At 44.1% G+C, this 18,139-nt stretch overlaps 1 protein-coding gene across 2 annotated transcripts in view; it reads right to left on the bottom strand.

Annotated features, from left to right (window-relative positions):
• Nucleotides 1–17,445, bottom strand: part of LOC106601826 (brain-specific angiogenesis inhibitor 1-associated protein 2-like protein 1) — a 69,715-nt gene extending 52,270 nt beyond the window's left edge. The window contains exons 1-3 of one of the 2 annotated variants that reach the window (XM_045719966.1): nucleotides 17,058–17,445; nucleotides 12,027–12,102; nucleotides 11,661–11,747 (exon numbers count right to left, since the gene is read on the bottom strand). In XM_045719966.1, coding sequence (XP_045575922.1) covers nucleotides 11,661–11,747; nucleotides 12,027–12,102; nucleotides 17,058–17,108 — 214 coding nt within the window. In that variant the 5' untranslated portion in view covers nucleotides 17,109–17,445. The remainder of the gene's footprint in view (nucleotides 1–11,660; nucleotides 11,748–12,026; nucleotides 12,103–17,057) is intronic. The other variant, XM_045719965.1, reaches the window with a different exon arrangement.
• Nucleotides 17,446–18,139: the final 694 nt, after the last annotated feature.

Genomic DNA, 18,139 nt, shown 5'->3' with positions numbered 1-18,139 from the left:
AAGGGTGCCTTCTCCCAACTGCTGATTTCAGATTTCACCGTAGGTTTTCAATGGGATTTAGATCTGGACTCATTGCTGGCCACTTCAGAACAGTCCAGCGTTTTGTCTTGAACCATTCCTGGGTGCTTTTGAAGTGTGTTTATTGTCCTGCTGGAAGACCCATGACCTTCGACAGAGACCCAGCTTTCTGACACTGGGTCTGACATTGCGATCCAAAATACCTTGGTACTCTCCTGATTTCATAATGCCATGTACACGTTCAAGGCACCCAGTGCCAGAGGCAGCAAAGCAACCCCAAAACATCACTGAACCTCCTCCATGTTTGACTGCAGGGAAGGTGTTCTTTTCTTTGAAAGCTTAATTTTGTTTTCTGTAAACATAGAGATTGTGTGCTTTACCAAAAAGCTCTATTTTGGTCTCATCTGTTCACAGGACATTTTCCCAGAAGGGTTTTGGCATGTTCAGGTGTGTTTTGTCAAATTGCAGCCAGGCTTTCTTATGTCTTTCTCTCAGCAATGGGGTCCTTCTGTGTCTCTTACCATATAACCCCCTTTCATTGAGTTGGTGGCGGATTGTGCTAGTTGAAACTGTGGTACCTTGTGTCTGAAGATCAACTTGAATCTGTGTGGCAGTTGATCAAGGCGCCCCCCCTTGGGCTGTGCCGTGGCGGAGACCTTTGTGGGCTATACTCGGCCTTGTCCCGGGATGGTATGTTGGTGGTTGGAGATATCCCTCCCGTGGTGTGGAGGCTGTGCTTTGGCCAAGTGGGTGGGGTTATATCCTACCTGTTTGGCCCTGTCCGGGGGTTTCATCGGATGGGGCCACAGTGTCTCCTGACCCCTCCTGTCTCAGCCTCCAGTATTTATGCTGCAGTAGTTTATGTGTCGGGGGGCTAGGGTCAATCTGTCACATCTGGAGTATTTGTCCTGTCTTTTCCGGTGTCCTGTGTGAATTTAAATATGCTCTCTCTAATTCTCTCTTTCTTTCTCTCTCTCGGAGGACCTGAGCCCTAGGACCATGCCTCAGGACTACCTGGCTTGATGACTCCTTGCTCTCCCCAGTTCACCTGGCCGTGCTGCTGCTCCAGTTCCAACTATTCTGCCTGCAGCTATGGAACCCTGACCTGTTCACCGGACGTGCTACCTGTCCCAGACCTGCTGTCCCAGACCTGCTGGAACCCTGACCTATTCACCGGATGTGCTACCTGTCCCAGACCTGCTGTTTTCAACTCTCTAGAGACAGCAGCAGCGGTAGAGATACTCTCAAAGATTGGCTATGAAAAAGCCAAATGACACTTACTCTTGTGTTACTGACTTGTTGCACCCTCGACAACTACGATTATTATTATTTGACCATGCTGGTCATTTATGAACATTTGAACATCTAGGCCATGTGCTGTTATAATCTCCACCCGGCACAGCCAGAAGAGGACTGGCCACCCCTCATAGCCTGGTTCCTCTCTAGGTTTTGGCCTGTCTAGGGAGTTTTTCCTAGCCACCGTGCTTCTACACCTGCATTGCTTGCTGTTTGGGGTTTTAGGCTGGGTTTCTGTTCAGCACTTTGAGATATCAGCTGATGTAAGAAGGGCTATATAAATAAAATTTCATTTCTCCACAATTCAAACAATCCTTCGCTGCACAATTTCATCAAGTTCTCTCTTGCGGCCACATCCAGGGAGGTTGGCAACAGTGGTATGGGCCTTAAACTTCGTGATAACATTATGTATGGTGGAAACAGGAACATCAAGGTCTCTGGAGATGGACTTGTAATCTTGTGTCTCACCTTCTCAGATAATTCTCTGGTTTTCTTTCTTTTGTCCATGCTCGTTCCGGTACACACAGTTACCCAAAACAGGAGAATGAGTCCTTTTCTCTACTTAAACTGGTTTAATATGTGATTTTTATACTGCAGGCACCTTCAACTCAGCACAGGTGAGTTCAATTCCAAAGTAAATGAGAATCACCTGCTTGAAATCTAATAATTTCTAACTACTTCTAGAAGGTGCCAATAATATTGTCCAGGCCATTTTAGGATTTCTTTGTGGAATTAGCAAAGATTCAGTAAATTATTCAAATTCTTTTGTTTTGTTCAACCGCACTCCGAAGATATACATATGTGGATACCAAAAATTGTTTTAATTTCAACAGTTTTCTGGAAGAAATGCTGCATTATTTGAAAAAAGAGCAAGAGTGCCAATATTTTTGGCCACGACTGTACACTTAGGTTGGAGTCATTAAAACTGGTTTTTCAACCACTCCACAAATTTCTTGTTAACAAACTATAGTTTTGGCAAGTCGGTTAGGACATCTACTTTGTGTATGACAAAAGTAATTTTTCCAACAATTGTTTACAGACACATTTTTTCACTTATGATTCACTGTATCACAATTCCAGTGGGTCAGAAGTTTACATACACTAAGTTAACTGTGCCTTTAAACAGATTGAACAATTCCAGAAAATTATGTCATGGCTTTAGAAGCTTCTGATAAATGATCTCAATTAGCCTATCAGAAGCTTCTAAAGCCATGACATCATTTTCTGGAATTTTCCAAGCTGTTTAAAGGCACAGTCAACATAGTGCATGTAAACTTCTGACCCACTGGAATTGTGATACAGTGGGACCACACAGTCGTCATACCGCTCAGGAAGGAGACAAGTTCTGTCTCCTAGAGATGAACGTACTTTGGTGCAAAAAGTGCAAATCAATCCCAGAACAACAGCAAAGGACCTTGTGAAGATGCTGGAGGAAACAGGTACAAAAGTATATCAACGTAATCTGAAAGGCCGCTCAGCAAGGAAGAAGCCACTGCTCCAAAACCACCATAAAAAAACCAGACTACGGTTTGCAACTGCACATGGGGACAAAGATCATACTTTTTGGAGAAATGTCCTCTGGTCTGATGACCATCGTTATGTTTGGAGGAAAAAGGGGGAGGCTTGCAAGCTGAAGAACACCCTCCCAACCGTGAAGCGCGGGGGTGGCAGCATCATGTTGTGGGGGTGCTTTGCTGCAGGAAGGACAAGTGCACTTCACAAAATAGATGGCATCATGAGGAGGACAATGATGTGGACATATTGAAGCAACATCTCAAGACATCAGTCATGAAGTTAAAGCTTGGTCGCAAATGGGTCTTCCAAATGGACAATGACCCCAAGCATACTTCCAAAGTTGTGGCAAAATGGCTTAAGGACAACAAAGTCAAGGTATTGGAGAGGCAATCAAAGCCCTGACCTCAGTCCTATAGAACATTTGTGGGCAGAACTGAAAAAAAAGTATGCGAGCACGGAGGCCTACAAACCTGACTCAGTTACACGAGCTCTGTCAGGACCAACGGGGCAAAATTCACCCAACTTATTGTAGGAAGCTTGTGGAAGGCTACCCGAAACGTTTGACCCAAGTTAAACAATTTAAAGGCAATACTTCCAAATACTAATTGAGTGTATGTAAACTTCTGACCCACTGGGAATGTGATGAAAGAAATAAAAGCTGAAATAAATCAATAATTCTCTCTACTATTATTCTGACATTTCACATTCTTCAAATAAAGTGGTGATCCTAACTGCCTTAAGACAGCGAATTTTTACGAGGATTAAGTGTCAGGAATTGTGAAAAACTGAGTTTAAATGTATTTGGCTAAGGTGTATGTAAACTCCGACTTCAACTGTATCACACATTTGGAATGCTTTATCTCCCAATTTCTTGGCTTGCAACTTCAGTGAAGCAGGGCCTATCTATCGTCAATGAATAGGCTAGGATATTCTACAGGCAACAGACCGAAGACTGAACACACACTCGCATCATTACCAAAAAGAAAGAGCAGGGGTGGAATCATTAGTGCAAACAGTTTGCAACTAAAACAAGAGTTTATATTGGATAAATTCAGGTAGGTCCCTCCCAGTTTCGTCCCGTTTGCTTCCGTTCAGAAACGTTTTGCAACAGAATCAGTGTAATGAATACACCCCAGGCAAGCCAGCATGAGGGAGAGAAAGGAGAGGGCAGGCAGAAAGAACTGTGGGGCGCATATGTCTTAGTAATCTGCATCTTGCAATGTCTTGTCATTCACCAAAGTAGTTGTTGTACTTCCATTACACAACTTTCCCCTTTATTGCCTATTGTCTAGTTAGTCTATAACACAGAAAATAATGTGTTTTGTGATAACAGCACCGTGATTTTGTGGGTGAAAAAACGTCACTTTTCGGTTAGGGATTTCCATATGTAGCGTACTTTCTGGGGAATAGGGCCCTATGGGGGCGGCAGGTAGCCTAGTGGTTAGAGCATTGGGCCAGTAACCGAAAGGTTGCTAGATCGAATCCCCGAGCTGACAAGGTAAAAATCTGTCGTTCTGCCCATGAACAAGGCAGTTAACCCACTGTTCTTAGGCTGTCATTGTAAATAAGAATTTGTTCTTAACTGACGTGCCTAGTTAAATAAAAGGTTAAAATATATATATATATATAAATGGGACATAGGCTAATTTCAGTAGCAGCCATAAAGAGAAAGATTATGTGGGACTATTCCAGGATAAGGAGACTATTCTGTGATAAGGAGATTGGATCAGTAATGGCTGCAGGAAACAACAAATGCAAATTAGACAGATGACTGTACATCAATATGACTGCAGTGCTCAGTGATACTCATTTCAGGTTAGGATGGGGAGACTTGAAACAGTCACTGGCTTTCTAAAATAAAGCAACATGAATGTATCATTTGTTTGAGCAGATTGGTGTCCAGGCAAGTTGAATACCAATAAGTTACATTTTTGAAGTTATAGTCTTTGTCCCAAAACATAACTTAGACAACTATATACACTGAGTGTACAAAACATTAAGAACACCTGCTCTTTCCATGACAGATTGACCAGGTGAATGCAAGTAAAAGCTATGAACCCTTATTGATGTCACTTGTTAAATCCACTTCAAATCAGTGTAGATGAAGGGGAGGAGACAGGTTAAAGAAGGATTTTTAAGCCTTGAGACAAGTGAGACATGGATTGTGTATGTGTGCCAGTCAGAGAGGGTGAATGGGCAAGACAAAATATTTAAGTGCCTTTGAACGGGGTATGGTAGTAGGTGCCAGGTGCAACGGTTTGTGTCAAGAACTGCAATGCAGCTGGGTTTTTCACACACCAGTTTCCCATGTGTCTCAAGAATGGTCCACCACCCAAAGGACATCCAGCCAACTTGACACAACTGCGGGAAGCATTGGAGTCAACATGGGGCCAGCATCCCTGTGGAACGCTTCGGCACCTTCTAGAGTCCATCCTCTGATGAATTGAGGCTGTTCTGAGGGCAAAAGGGGGTGCAACTCAATATTAGGAAGGTGTTCCTAATGTTTTGTCCACTTAGTGTATATTTAAGCATTAACGCCTGAGGGGTGTGGTATATGGCCAAAATACCACGGCTAAGGGCTGTTCTTATGCACGACACAATGCAGAGTGCCTGGATACAGGCCTTAGCCATGGAATATTGGCCATATACCAAACCCCTGAGGTGCCTTATTGCTATTATAAACTGGTTACCAATGCAATTAGAGCAGTAAAAATACATGTTGGTTTACAGTCTGATATACCACGGCTGTCAGCCAATCAGCATTCAGGGCTCGAACCACCCAGTTTATAATCTGCAGTATGCAATAGATAAATAATCATAGAATCATAGAATCTGCAATGTACACACAAACACACTCACTCCAAGTTGTTTGGGAAAAAAGCATCTCTATGCTTGCATGCAAATCGTCCCACAGTCCCTCCGATGTTTTTGACTGCGGGCAAAAGAATCCTAGCATCAACAGCAGGTGCCACCTGACACTACAAAACATGGGTTATCTAAATGGGTTGGAAGCCATTCAAAATAATGGAGCAGACGGCAGTGTGTGTGTTCTCCCAACGGTGTCCCAGCGAGACAACATCCTACTTCACAACACTGGGGTGGACAAAGGCACCATCCGGACGGGCCTTCAGATAACCTGTCCATCCATGGTGACAGGACAGACTAGGAACGCTGTCCCAATGTTGTCAAAAAACTAAACTCTATTTTTCACAGTGAGACTGACTGCCTGGCAGACACGTGAGAGATGACACTGTGCATTGCTGCTGTTTACTTCTCGGATTTCAAACCATCCAGAGAGTTGGGTTACATCTCAGAGACAGTGAACAGGGTTTAATGATATTAAGAACAGTAAGGACTACTGTGTCTTGTTCAAACCTCCATCTTCTCCATCTTCATTAGGTCAACTGTGACAGTGACTGCTCACAATGTCAACCAGAAAAGGTCATGAGTCTGGGTGTTTGGCTGCCTGGATGAAAGAATGAAAGGACAGTCCTTCACGCTGACATTTGAACCCTGGAGGTGGAGGGAGGAAGCAGGAGAGGGAGGGAAGGAAGGTATGTGTCAATCCTCCACTGACTCTCAGGAGTCTCTGGTTTCTAGGCTGATCAGCTCAGGTTTCTCTGTGGCAGCTCAGTAGACTCCAGATATTCCCCAGGTTACAGAGGCACGGGGGGAGGCCTGACTGACGCAGAGACTGCTGCAACTCAGGGTTTATCAGGCTCTGATAGGAAGGCTCTCGCAACATGCACCCGTATCATTGACCGACCGGTAGGCCATTTGTCTTTACAGCTTTTCCATGAATTTCGACTTTAAAAGTTGCAAGATAAGGAAATAGGACTTAGTGGTTATGGGGCAACAGTCAGAACTTTTTACATACAGGACCTGGAAAGGAGTAGTTGCTGCCATATTCATTTCCCAATATGACAGTGCTCAAGTCAATAGAAGTCAATGCAGGAACGTAAGATGTGAAAGATCATTTCCACTTGAAGTTAGAGTACATGCCCAGTTCAAATCCTGAATCGATGTACTGTAATTCAAATAGAGACCCCAACTTTGGATCATACTGTACATTAAATCAGAGTTCTTTGTATTGATCGCATTGGTCCTGACAAGCCAGTTGGCGAAGAGTAACATCCCACTTGGAGTTTGCTAAAAGGTGCCTAAAGGACTCTCAGACCATGAGAAACAAGATTCTCTGGTCTGACGAAACCAAGATCGAACTCTTTGGCCTGAATGCCAAGCGTCACGTCTGGAGGAAACCTGGCACCATCCCTACGGTGAAGCATGGTGGTGGCAGGATCATGCTGCAGGGATGTTTTTCAGCAGCAGGGACTGGGAGACTAGTCAGGATAGAGGGAAAGATGAATGGTGCAAAGTACAGCGAGATCCTTGACGAAAACCTGCTACAGAGTGCTCAGACTGGGGTGAAGGTTCACCTTCCAACAGGGCAACAACCCTTAGCACACAGCCAAGACAATGCAGGAGTGGCTTCAGGACAAGTCTCTGAATGTCCTTGAGTGGCCCAGCCAGAGCCTGGACATGAACCAGATCGAACATCTCTGGAGAGACCTGAATACAGATGTGCAGTGATGCTCCCCATCCAACCTGACAGAGCTTGTGAGGATCTGCAGAGAAGAAATATAGGTGTGCCAAGCTTGTAGCGTCATACCCAAGAAGACTCGAGGCTGTACGCTTGTAGCGTCATACCCAAGAATACGCAAAGCTGTACGCTTGTAGCGTCATACCCAAGAAGACGCGAAGCTGTACGCTTGTAGCGTCATACCCAAGAAGACGCGAAGCTGTACGCTTGTAGCGTCATACCCAAGAAGACGCGAAGCTGTAAACTTGTAGCGTCATACCCAAGAAGACGCGAGGCTGTACGCTTGTAGCGTCATACCCAAGAAGACGCGAGGCTGTACGCTTGTAGCGTCATACCCAAGAAGACGCGAGGCTGTACGCTTGTAGCGTCATACCCAAGAAGACGGGAGGGTGTACGCTTGTAGCGTCATACCCAAGAAGACGCGAGGCTGTAATCGCCGCCAACAAAGTACTGAGTGAAGGGTATGAATACTTATGTATATGTAATATTTCCGTGTTCATTTCTTTTATATACAGTGGGGGGAAAAAGTATTTGATCCCCTGCTGATTTTGTACATTTGCCCACTGACAAAGAAATGATCGGTCTATAATTTTAAATGGTAGGTTTATTTGAACAGTGAGAGACAGAATAACAACAACAAAAATCCAGAAAAACGTATGTCAAAAATGTTATAAATTGATTTCCATTTTAATGAGGGAAATAAGTATTTGACCCCTCTGCAAAACATGACTTAGTACTTGGTGGCAAAACCCTTGTTGACAATCACAGAGGTCAGACGTTTCTTGTAGTTGGTCACCAGGTTTGCACACATCTCAGGAGGGATTTGTCCCACTCCTCTTTGCAGATCTTCTCCAAGTCATTAAGGTTTCGAGGCTGATGTTTGGCAACTCGAACCTTCAGCTCCCTCCACAGATTTTCTATGGGATTAAGGTATGGAGACTGGCTAGGCCACTCCAGGACCTTAATGTGCTTCTTCTTGAGCCACTACTTTGTTGCCTTGGCCGTGTGTTTTGGGTCATTGTCATGCTGGAATACCCATCCACGACCCATTTTCAATGCCCTGGCTGAGGGAAGGAGGTTCTCACCCAAGATTTGACGGTACATGGCCCCGTCCATTGTCCCTTTGATGCGGTGAAGTTGTCCTGTCCCCTTAGCAGAAAAACACCCCCAAAGCATGTTTCCACCTCCATGTTTGACGGTGGGGATGGTTTTCTTGGGGTCATAGGCAGCATTCCTCCTCCTCCAAACACACCGAGTTGAGTTGATGCCAAAGAGCTCCATTTTGGTCTCATCTGACCACAACACTTTCACCCAGTTGTCCTCTGAATCATTCAGATGTTCATTGGCAAACTTCAGACGGGCATGTACATGTGCTTTCTTGAGCAGGGGGACCTTGTGGGCGGTGCAGGATTTCAGTCCTTCACGGCGTAGTGTGTTACCAATTGTTTTCTTGGTGACTATGGTCCCAGCTGCCTTGAGATCATTAACAAGATCCTCCCGTGTAGTTCTGGGCTGATTCCTCACCGTTCTCATGATCATTGCAACTCCACGAGGTGAGATCTTGCATGGAGCCCCAGGCCGAGGGATATTGACAGTTCTTTTGTGTTTCTTCCATTTGCGAATAATCGCACCAACTGTTGTCACCTTCTCACCAAGCTGCTTGCCGATGGTCTTATAGCCCATTCCAGCCTTGTGTAGGTCTACAATCTTGTCCCCGACATCCTTGGAGAGCTCTTTGGTCTTGGCCATGGTGGAGAGTTTGGAATCTGATTGATTGATTGCTTCCGTGGACAGGTGTCTTTTATACAGGTTACAAACTGAGATTAGGAGCACTCCCTTTAAGAGTGTGCTCCTAATCTCAGCTCGTTACCTGTATAAAAGACACCTGGGAGCCCGAAATCTTTCTGATTGAGAGGGGGTCAAATACTTATTTCCCTCATTAAAATGCAAATCAATTGATAACATTTTTGACATGCATTTTTCTGGATTTTTTGTTGTTGTTATTCTGTCTCTCACTGTTCAAATAAACCTACCATTAAAATTATAGACTGATCATTTCTTTGTCAGTGGGCAAACGTACAAAATCAGCAGGGGATCAAATACTTTTCCCCCCTCACTGTATATACACATTTGCAAAATTGTCAAAAAACCTTGCTTTGTTATTATGGGGTATTGTGTGCAGATTGATGAGGATACATTTTTTTTAATCAGTTTTAAAATAAGGCTGTAACGTAACAAAATGTGGAAAAAGTCAATGGGTCTGAATATTTTCTGAATGCACTGTATATAAACAGCTGTATTCACAGTCAGTGCTCTGGGTTAACAGCCTTCATTAGGCTAGATTAGACACATACCAGAGGACTCTACACACCCTTCACCTTTTCCCTGACTGTCCCCGACACAGGGGGAGGATTATGGCCAGCGGTCAGTGTGACTCAGCTGGGTGGAGAGGTCAAAGCCTCACCTATATGTGGTTCCCTTTCACATGGATCAGTTACAGGACCGGGAGGAATAGAAACTACAGACACACACCCAGAACTGCTACTGACAGCCTCCGACTGGGTTCTCTACCACAATCCTTTATTTAGATTTTCGCTTAGGGGAAGTTCTATTGAATTAAATTGTACACTATTAAAAGAATTGGACAATGGAAACACATATACTGGGTTGCTGTTACTGCTGCGGACAAAGGCAAAACAGCGGAGGGTAGTTGCAATGGAGGACAGCAGAACCCCTAACAGCATAGCTTACCAGAGACAGCAGAACCCCTAACAGCATAGCTTACCAGAGACAGCAGAACCCCTAACAGCATAGCTTACCAGAGACAGCAGAACCCCAAACACAGTGGAGGTTGCTGAGGGGAGGATGGCTCGTAATAAGGGCTGGAACGGAGCAAATGGAATGACATCACAGACATGGAAACCATGTTTGATGTATTTGATACCATTCCACCGATTCCGCTCCAGTCATTCCCACGAGCCCGTCCTCCCCAATTAAGGTGCCACCAACCTCCTGTGCCCTAACATCATAGCCTTACCAGAGACAACAGAAGCCCTTACAGCATTTTCTTCCTATTTTTTTTAAACTATATTTATGGTGATTTATCAGGGGGTGCTGCAGCACCCCTACATCCCATGGCTATGGTTTTACTCCTGCAGCAACCAGCTGAGGCGCTGCAGCAGAAATTCCACTCAAAATAGGCTCTGTATGCTGCTCGTGTGTGACAGTTGTGTTGGATAAATACGATAGCCACATAACCACTAACGAAAATACACGCGCCAATTTAAATCAACTAAATTATGCAAATTAACCTGTAAACTAATAAGCATGACATCAAATGTGTTTACATGGACTGGTATTTCCATCAATGAATACAGAATATTGTTCTTTCTCCCGGTCAATTTGGCCAGCAACAATTTTATTTACTGTCTTTTCATTTATTTTATTGGCCAAAAGCCAGCAATTACCAGCTAACGGAAACCATGACACACACACACAGCTTTGTTTCCGTGACATTTCTGGACTTTTTGGAGTGTACAAATGTTTGACCATTAAAAATCCTATTTTCCCAAACCCTGAATCTAACACCTAACCCCAAAACCTTAAGCTTAAAATAGCATTTGAACAAATTCAAAACCTGAACAAATTCAGGACATTCAGGTGAATTGATAGGACATTGAGGTCCTGATAATGTAGGAAAACAAGTAAAGCTCAGTCTTACTGTGCAGCAGGATTTAATCAGCAGCTTGTCCCAGTTCAGCAGGGAAGCCCAGACAGTACCACACACACACGCTGGGCTGCAAATGAGCATCCAGATTCAGGGGACAGATGTGGATCCTTGCTGTGCTAAAGTGTATTGGTGTGATCACTGGGCAGAGCAAGTCAAATCAGTGTAGTTTTCCACCATGGGATTTAATCCCAGTTGGAGGTGTAGTATATTTAAGGTGTATGTGTGCCACTTTACTGGAGCTATTGTCTGGCTGGTGACCACGTTGGAGTAGAACTCATGTACATACAGTACAGTCCAGCCAAAGCTCAGCTCCACAGCTGGGTTTGATGGAGGCGTTGGGATGGGAGGGACTATTGGCACCATCCCCCTCACCAAGGGGATAGGTGATGCATCTACAAAGATCAATAAGAGATCCAAAAGAGGTCCACCAAGGGTCTCAATGGAGTTAAATCTGAGACGTTCAGATATGGACTGTAACATGGTCACGGAGGTAAGACTTACCCAACTCCCTGGAGACAGGAGAGACCGCAGCATTCTCTCCGATCTTAGAGACCGCATCAAAGTACACCTTTCCAGCCAGGCTCATCGCTGTAAAAAAATAAGTATTGCTTTACAAAAATGTGGCAATGCAGAGTGTAAAAGAACTACTACACAAGCACCCTGAATTTAAAATCAGACCTACTGTTTATTATACATATAACACAGCTTTAAACAATGAACCATCTATGACTAATGCATGAGATAACTGAAGGTAAATGTTGGTTAGAGACATGTTCTGGTAACCCAGTAACCTGCCATGGCAATAGAATAGAGTACAGTGTAGTACAATACAGTACAGGACAGTTCAGTAATAAGACGGCTGCTCACCTGCCACTGATTTCTCATAGCTCTTCCCCAGGTTGACCAGGTTCCTGAGCCCAGGGTTGAACTGTTCCATTACATTCTGGGAAGAGGAGAGAAGATGGGTAGTTGGGTTAAATGGGGTCACCGTCACATCAACATGAGATATTCTCAGCCTTTTCTCACTTTCTCTCTTTAGTGAGTGAGTGAGTGAGTGAGTGAGTGACAAAGTGATTGACGTATAGAGTGATTGATTAAACGAGCGAGAGGAAAAGAAGTCAGTGAGTGAGTAGGTACACCATTCACACGGCTACAGAGGGTGGGACTCAGACCAACGCACCATTGGGTGCACACTGCCTGCCCTACAGGTCACCTCCAACACCAGGAGACACAGGAAGAACCTCAGGGATCTCAGGCACAGCCTGTTCTCCCCACTTACATCACCCTGTATAAGAGCATCATGGCTAAAACTGACACACTGGCCAATAGCTTCTACCCCCAGACCATCAGGCTGCTGAATAGCCACCACTAGTCAGCTACTTGCCCCCCCCCCCACACACCCCAATGGACATTTATCATTGTTACAGTTGTAAATAAATGTATATTATAATTTGTGTTATTGCCCCATTCACTTCTCTTGACCTGCACTGTTGGAGCTTAAGAATTTCCCTGTAGCCTGCAATTACATCTGCTAACCTGTGCATGTGACTAATGACCTCTAAACTAACACAGTTAGCTCTACAAACTATATCCAAAGCAGCCAATGATTAACCAGAGATTGACAAAGGACTGTGGCCTACACTCTGGCTTTCATCTGCATTCCAATGGCAACACTCCCATTCCTCTGACTGAGAAAGAGACAAAAATGGAAACAGAATATGGGAGTAGATGGAGAGAAAGAAGAGGAAATAAATAAAAAAAATAAAAAAGCGAGAGAGTGATGCATGTTATTATGCATGTTTAGAGATCATTTCTAATATCAAGAGGCTTTTTTGATTGACAGCTCCAATGGATTTCAATAAATCAGGAACGCAAGGTCTCTGTGAGAAGTCTCTGTCATATTTTCTTCATTTTCCCAGGAGCCTCCATTCAATAAAATGACAATGGATTTGACTGATATGGATCCTTGGGGACCAGTAAAGTCAGCTCCGTTATCCTATATAATTGATTCTCTGTGGGATCATGATCATTGTCTCAGGGGTCTTTCTTCCTGTACACACTTCTTCTCTTATTTGACAGCTTTCTTATTTATTAATGACATGCCCTGTTATATCATGTTTACCTACTGTTTGGAAAGATAAGGGTGAGTTACACCCAGGAACCCGGGAAATGATATATAAATCCATAGTAGCATATCCGTACCGTCTTGTCTATGAACAAAGCAGGAGGAGAATCTAATGCAGTACGTTATGGCTATGCAGTCACACAGTAAACAGTAGACTACACAATGAAAAGTAGACAGTATGCAATTCACTGGTGAGTCAACTGATTTGGCAGTAAACTTCTTATTTAAGAGAGCACGGTAAATATGGATGTTATAATACATCGGCAGTTTATAATTCAGCCATTACTATGCTCAAGCAGGTCTCCATTATTCAGAAGGAAATAAAAACCTGCATAATGCTGCTTGGCTCCCAGGTAATATTTTAAATAGGACCATTTCAACCCTCATGGATCCTCTGTTGCATGTACTCACATCATATTAGGAATAAAGGCCGTGTTAATAAGCATGAGAAGCAGTCAGGAGCGGCTCAGTTGACTTGCCTACCACTGAGACCTAACTGGTGATGTTGGAGTAGGAGAGGGAGGCTGTCTAATCTTACCACAGTCAAACCCTGTAGCTAAATAATTAAACCTGTGGACAGTTTCCCCTCCGTTTCATCATCACCTCAAGGAGAGAGGAGCTAAGGGGAGGCTGTTCTGTTCCTGTTCTGACTGTCTCAGGGGACCAAAGTCTAACTCAGTCTAACTGCTCTCTGAGGTGGACTTCAATGCAAGTGAGGCACATCAAGGCATCCACTTGTTCCTTCTTTCTTTCATATTGCAGAGAGAAAGAGAGAGAGCACACCCTATCACTCAACAACCTGTGGAGTGTGTGCACTGTGAGGGTGCAACACTTGACAGCAAGCAGAGCGAGTTACACAGTAATAGCTAATTAATCCTTAAGAGTCTGGAATCTTTTTAGCTTTCCTCTTATTTTTGCTTTTCCTTAGGGTGCTTTTTTCGTCTTTCAGTTTCTACTGTTATTCTTTAGTTTTTATCCTCTTATGTTTGTTGTGTAGTACATTTTTTTGTTTTATTTTCTTATGTTTCTTCCTGTGAAGCGCATTGCATTGCATTCATGTCTGAAATGTGCTATATAAATAAAGCTTGATTTGATATTAGGACCCCTATAGGTATCAAAACGAAGAACACCATCGTGTTCGTGAGAGTCTCATCTGTAGGCCAAACCGTTCGGACACTACAGATGTTTTTGTGAGAAGAGCGATTTTCAGGATGTCTCATGGTCTGACAAACACAGCTGTAGCTCGCCACCAGATATCTCTGGCTTAAACAGGCGGATTTGATGGGGAATTTGTTATTATGCGGGTGCGCGGAGGACATCGACTCTAGGGGGTTAATTAATGGGTATGACTACTAAAAACTGGTTTTCCAATGGCTTTGACAAGTGTCAGATTAATCCATTGATGTGGATACTGGAACACTTAGGGTAATGGTATTCTGATATAACACTGTAAGTAGCATTTGTGATACTCAAATGTAGAAAAAAAGGGACCCAAGACAACAGAGACTGATAGAAAGTTTTCCCCCCCAAAAAGACAGCTTTCCCAGCAATAGATTTTATACCACCTACTCATCTGTCAAAATGAGAGGCCATTAACTGACACAGCTGGTGCGTGGTCAACGGACATTAGGGAACTAACGATGGGATAAAAAAAGGATTAAATGTGGTGGAGAAAACAATGAGGGGGAGTACTTCTCTGCTATTATGCTTTCTATTCTGTCTATTCCCTCTAACCACCCAGACCCTGCCTGACGGCAAGTGTAGCTGATGAAATCATGACAATACATCACAGCTGGGCTACACTATGAGAAGGGTATAGTTAGGACAACCCTTATTCATTATCACAGTGAACTTAACTGTATAGGTTACAGTCTTAAGTAGACAGTAGGCTACTTGAAAGCCTGCTCAATGATGCTAGGCACAAGTGGTGTAGGCTAACTGAAGCCTCTCACGACATAAGTATTATGTTTTGTGCCTCTACATCAGGGATGGGCAACAGGCGGCCTGCGGATCAATTTTAGAAATGTGGTTGTGCATCACCAGATCGCTTGTTATGTCAGTCACTCGATTAGCCCATGTCAGCTAACATTTGTTAGATTGGTAAATGAATCTAACGGCAAGCTATCTAAAGTTGTAGTAGGCTAAGCATGGTGGAATTACCAACCGGGGGCCTCATTGATCATCTAATATACTTAAATACTGCAAACATTTGTCCCCACCCAATGGCAAAATGTGTACAATTGCAGGAAATTAACTCAAACTTTTTTTTAAATGATCTTCGGCTAGGGCTGCATGTGTGGGTGTGGATGTGGGTACGCAGACACACGAGCCACTGCGGCCCCTCATGATGAGTTCCCATTTTTTGTGGCCCCCACCTGCTTCACAGTTGCCCATCTCTCCTCTACATAATGTTCTTAGTAGCCTATGGCATGTGTCTACTGTACACGCATAGCATAGTACAATAGTACACTACATGACCAAAAGTATGTTGACACCTGCTCATCGAACATCTCATTCCAAAATCATGGGCATAATATGGAGTTGCCGCCCCCCCGCTGCTATAACAGCCTCCACTCTTCTGGGAAGGCTTTCCACTAGATGTTGGAACATTAATGTGGGGACTTGCTTCCATTCAGCCACAAGAGAATTAGTGAGGTCGGGCACTGATATTGGGCAATTAGGCCTGGATCGCAGTCGGCGTTCCAATTCATCCCAAAGGTGTTCGATGGCGTTGAGGTCAGGGTTCTGTGCAGGCCAGTCAAGTTCTTCCACACCGATCTCAACAAACTATTTCTGTATGGACCTTGCTTTGTGCACAGGGGCATTGACATGCTGAAACAGGAAAAGGCCTTCCACAAACTGTTGCCACAAAGTTGGAAACACAGAATCGTCTAGAATGTCATTGTAAGCTGTAGCGTTAAGAGTTCCCTTCGCTGGAACTAAGGGGCCCAGCCCAAAGCATGAAAAACAGCCCCAGACCATTATTCCTCCTCCACCAAACTTTACAGTTGGCACTATGCATTTGAGCAGGTAGTGTTCTCCTGGCATCCGCCAAACACAGATTAGTCCGTCGGTCTGCAAGATGGTGAAGCTTGATTCATCACGCCAGAGAACGTGTTTTCACTGCTCCAGAGTCCAATGGCAACGAACTTTACACCACTCCAGCCGACGTTTGGCATTGTGGATGGTGAGCTTAGGCTTGTGGGCGGCTGCTTGGCCATGGAAACCTATTTCATGAAGCTCACGTCGAACAGCTCTTGTGCTGACGTTGCTTCCAGAGGCAGTTTGGAACTCGGTAGTGAGTGTTGCAACCGAGGACAGAGGATTTTTATGTACTACGTGCTTCAGCAACCCAGTTCTGTGAGCTTTTGTGGCCTACCACTTCGCAGTTGAGCTAGAAGTTTCCACTTCACAATAACAGCACTTACAGTTGACTGGGGCAGCTCAACTGTCAGCAACAGGTGTGGCTGAAATAGTCGAATCCACTAATTTGAAGGGGTGTCCACATACTTTTGTATATATAGTCTTTCTGGCTATAGGCCTACAATATTTGGGTGACACAAGTAGTGAGCAACCTGTTTCAACAACACTTTCAGGAATTCTGGCAACTGAGGAAGTTATTACCCTACATAGTAAAACAACATTGCAGGTGTTTATATGGGAGGTGTTTTCACGGGGAAAGCCCGACCATTTATGGTATCTCATAAAGGTTAATTCACAGATAATTATGGTACATTGATTCAAGCAACACATGGTCTCATACGGTCGTTTACCTTGTATGTACTTTCGGTGAGTTTGTTCACTTCTCCAGGGTCCCTCGACATGGTTATATCCCTTTAAGCGCCCGTTTAAAACAATACAAATGTCCAGAATAAACTCCCCAGACAGAATAAATATGTGACACTATCGACTCATCGAATTCCTCATAACAAGCGCGCGCTCCATATAGCCTGCCGAGAAAGATCCTATTTACCTGGCGTTCCCAACTACAGTAGTCGTTCATGAAAAAGGAGAGACAATTTCCTCCGCAGGCAACGGTGCGTTCTCAAAGGACTGCCTGGGGTAAAAGCTGAGCTGTCAAACTTCTGCCTCGATTAACAGTGAGTCGGTTGGTAGGAAAGGTAGGCGGGCAGGGTGTTATTGTTCGACGTCATTCATTAGTGCTATGAAAGGTGACCGTCTACAGTGGACACTGGCAGGTGTAGGGCGCTCCCTGGAGGCGACCAATGGCCATCCACGTGGGCAGAATATGTATAATCTATGGAATAATTATAATCCATATCATATTTATCAATACAAAGATAAATCATAGAAAAACACGAGACACATTTTATTTAGGCTATACCCTTCCCTTTCTTTCCCACTCACAGGTAGGCATAGGCCTAGCCTAATTCCCTGCCCGCAGTCTCGATCAATTTAGAAACAAAACTTTATCAGGCTCACACCTGTTGCTGCAATTTGACATAATATAGTGATGTGTCGTTCGCGAACGAATGGTTCTTTTTGAACTGATCTTTTTGGTGAACGTCGGGAGCCGAATCGCATCGGATGAATGAACCGTTCATTTGGCTACCTAATTTGCATATTGGTACTATTCTTTTGTTTTAGTTTTTCAGGCCTTCTAATCATTTTGCCAGGTACAAATGTATTTCAACATGCATTTCACGATCTGACATAATGGTAGCCTACCTTCTGGGCTGTACATTGGACATTTGCATTTTCTTTAATTTCTGTTGTTCTGGGTAAATGCTCCCGAGTGGCGCAGCGGTCTAAGGTACTGCATATTAGTGCAAGAGGCGTCACTACAGTCCCTGGTTCGAATCCAGGCTGTATCGCATCCGGCCGAGATTGGGAC

This window comes from Salmo salar, chromosome ssa06, assembly GCF_905237065.1.
Source record: "Salmo salar chromosome ssa06, Ssal_v3.1, whole genome shotgun sequence".
NCBI lineage: Eukaryota > Metazoa > Chordata > Actinopteri > Salmoniformes > Salmonidae > Salmo > Salmo salar.
Note: the sequence above shows the minus strand (reverse complement) of the source record. Positions and strands in the feature narration are given on the sequence as shown.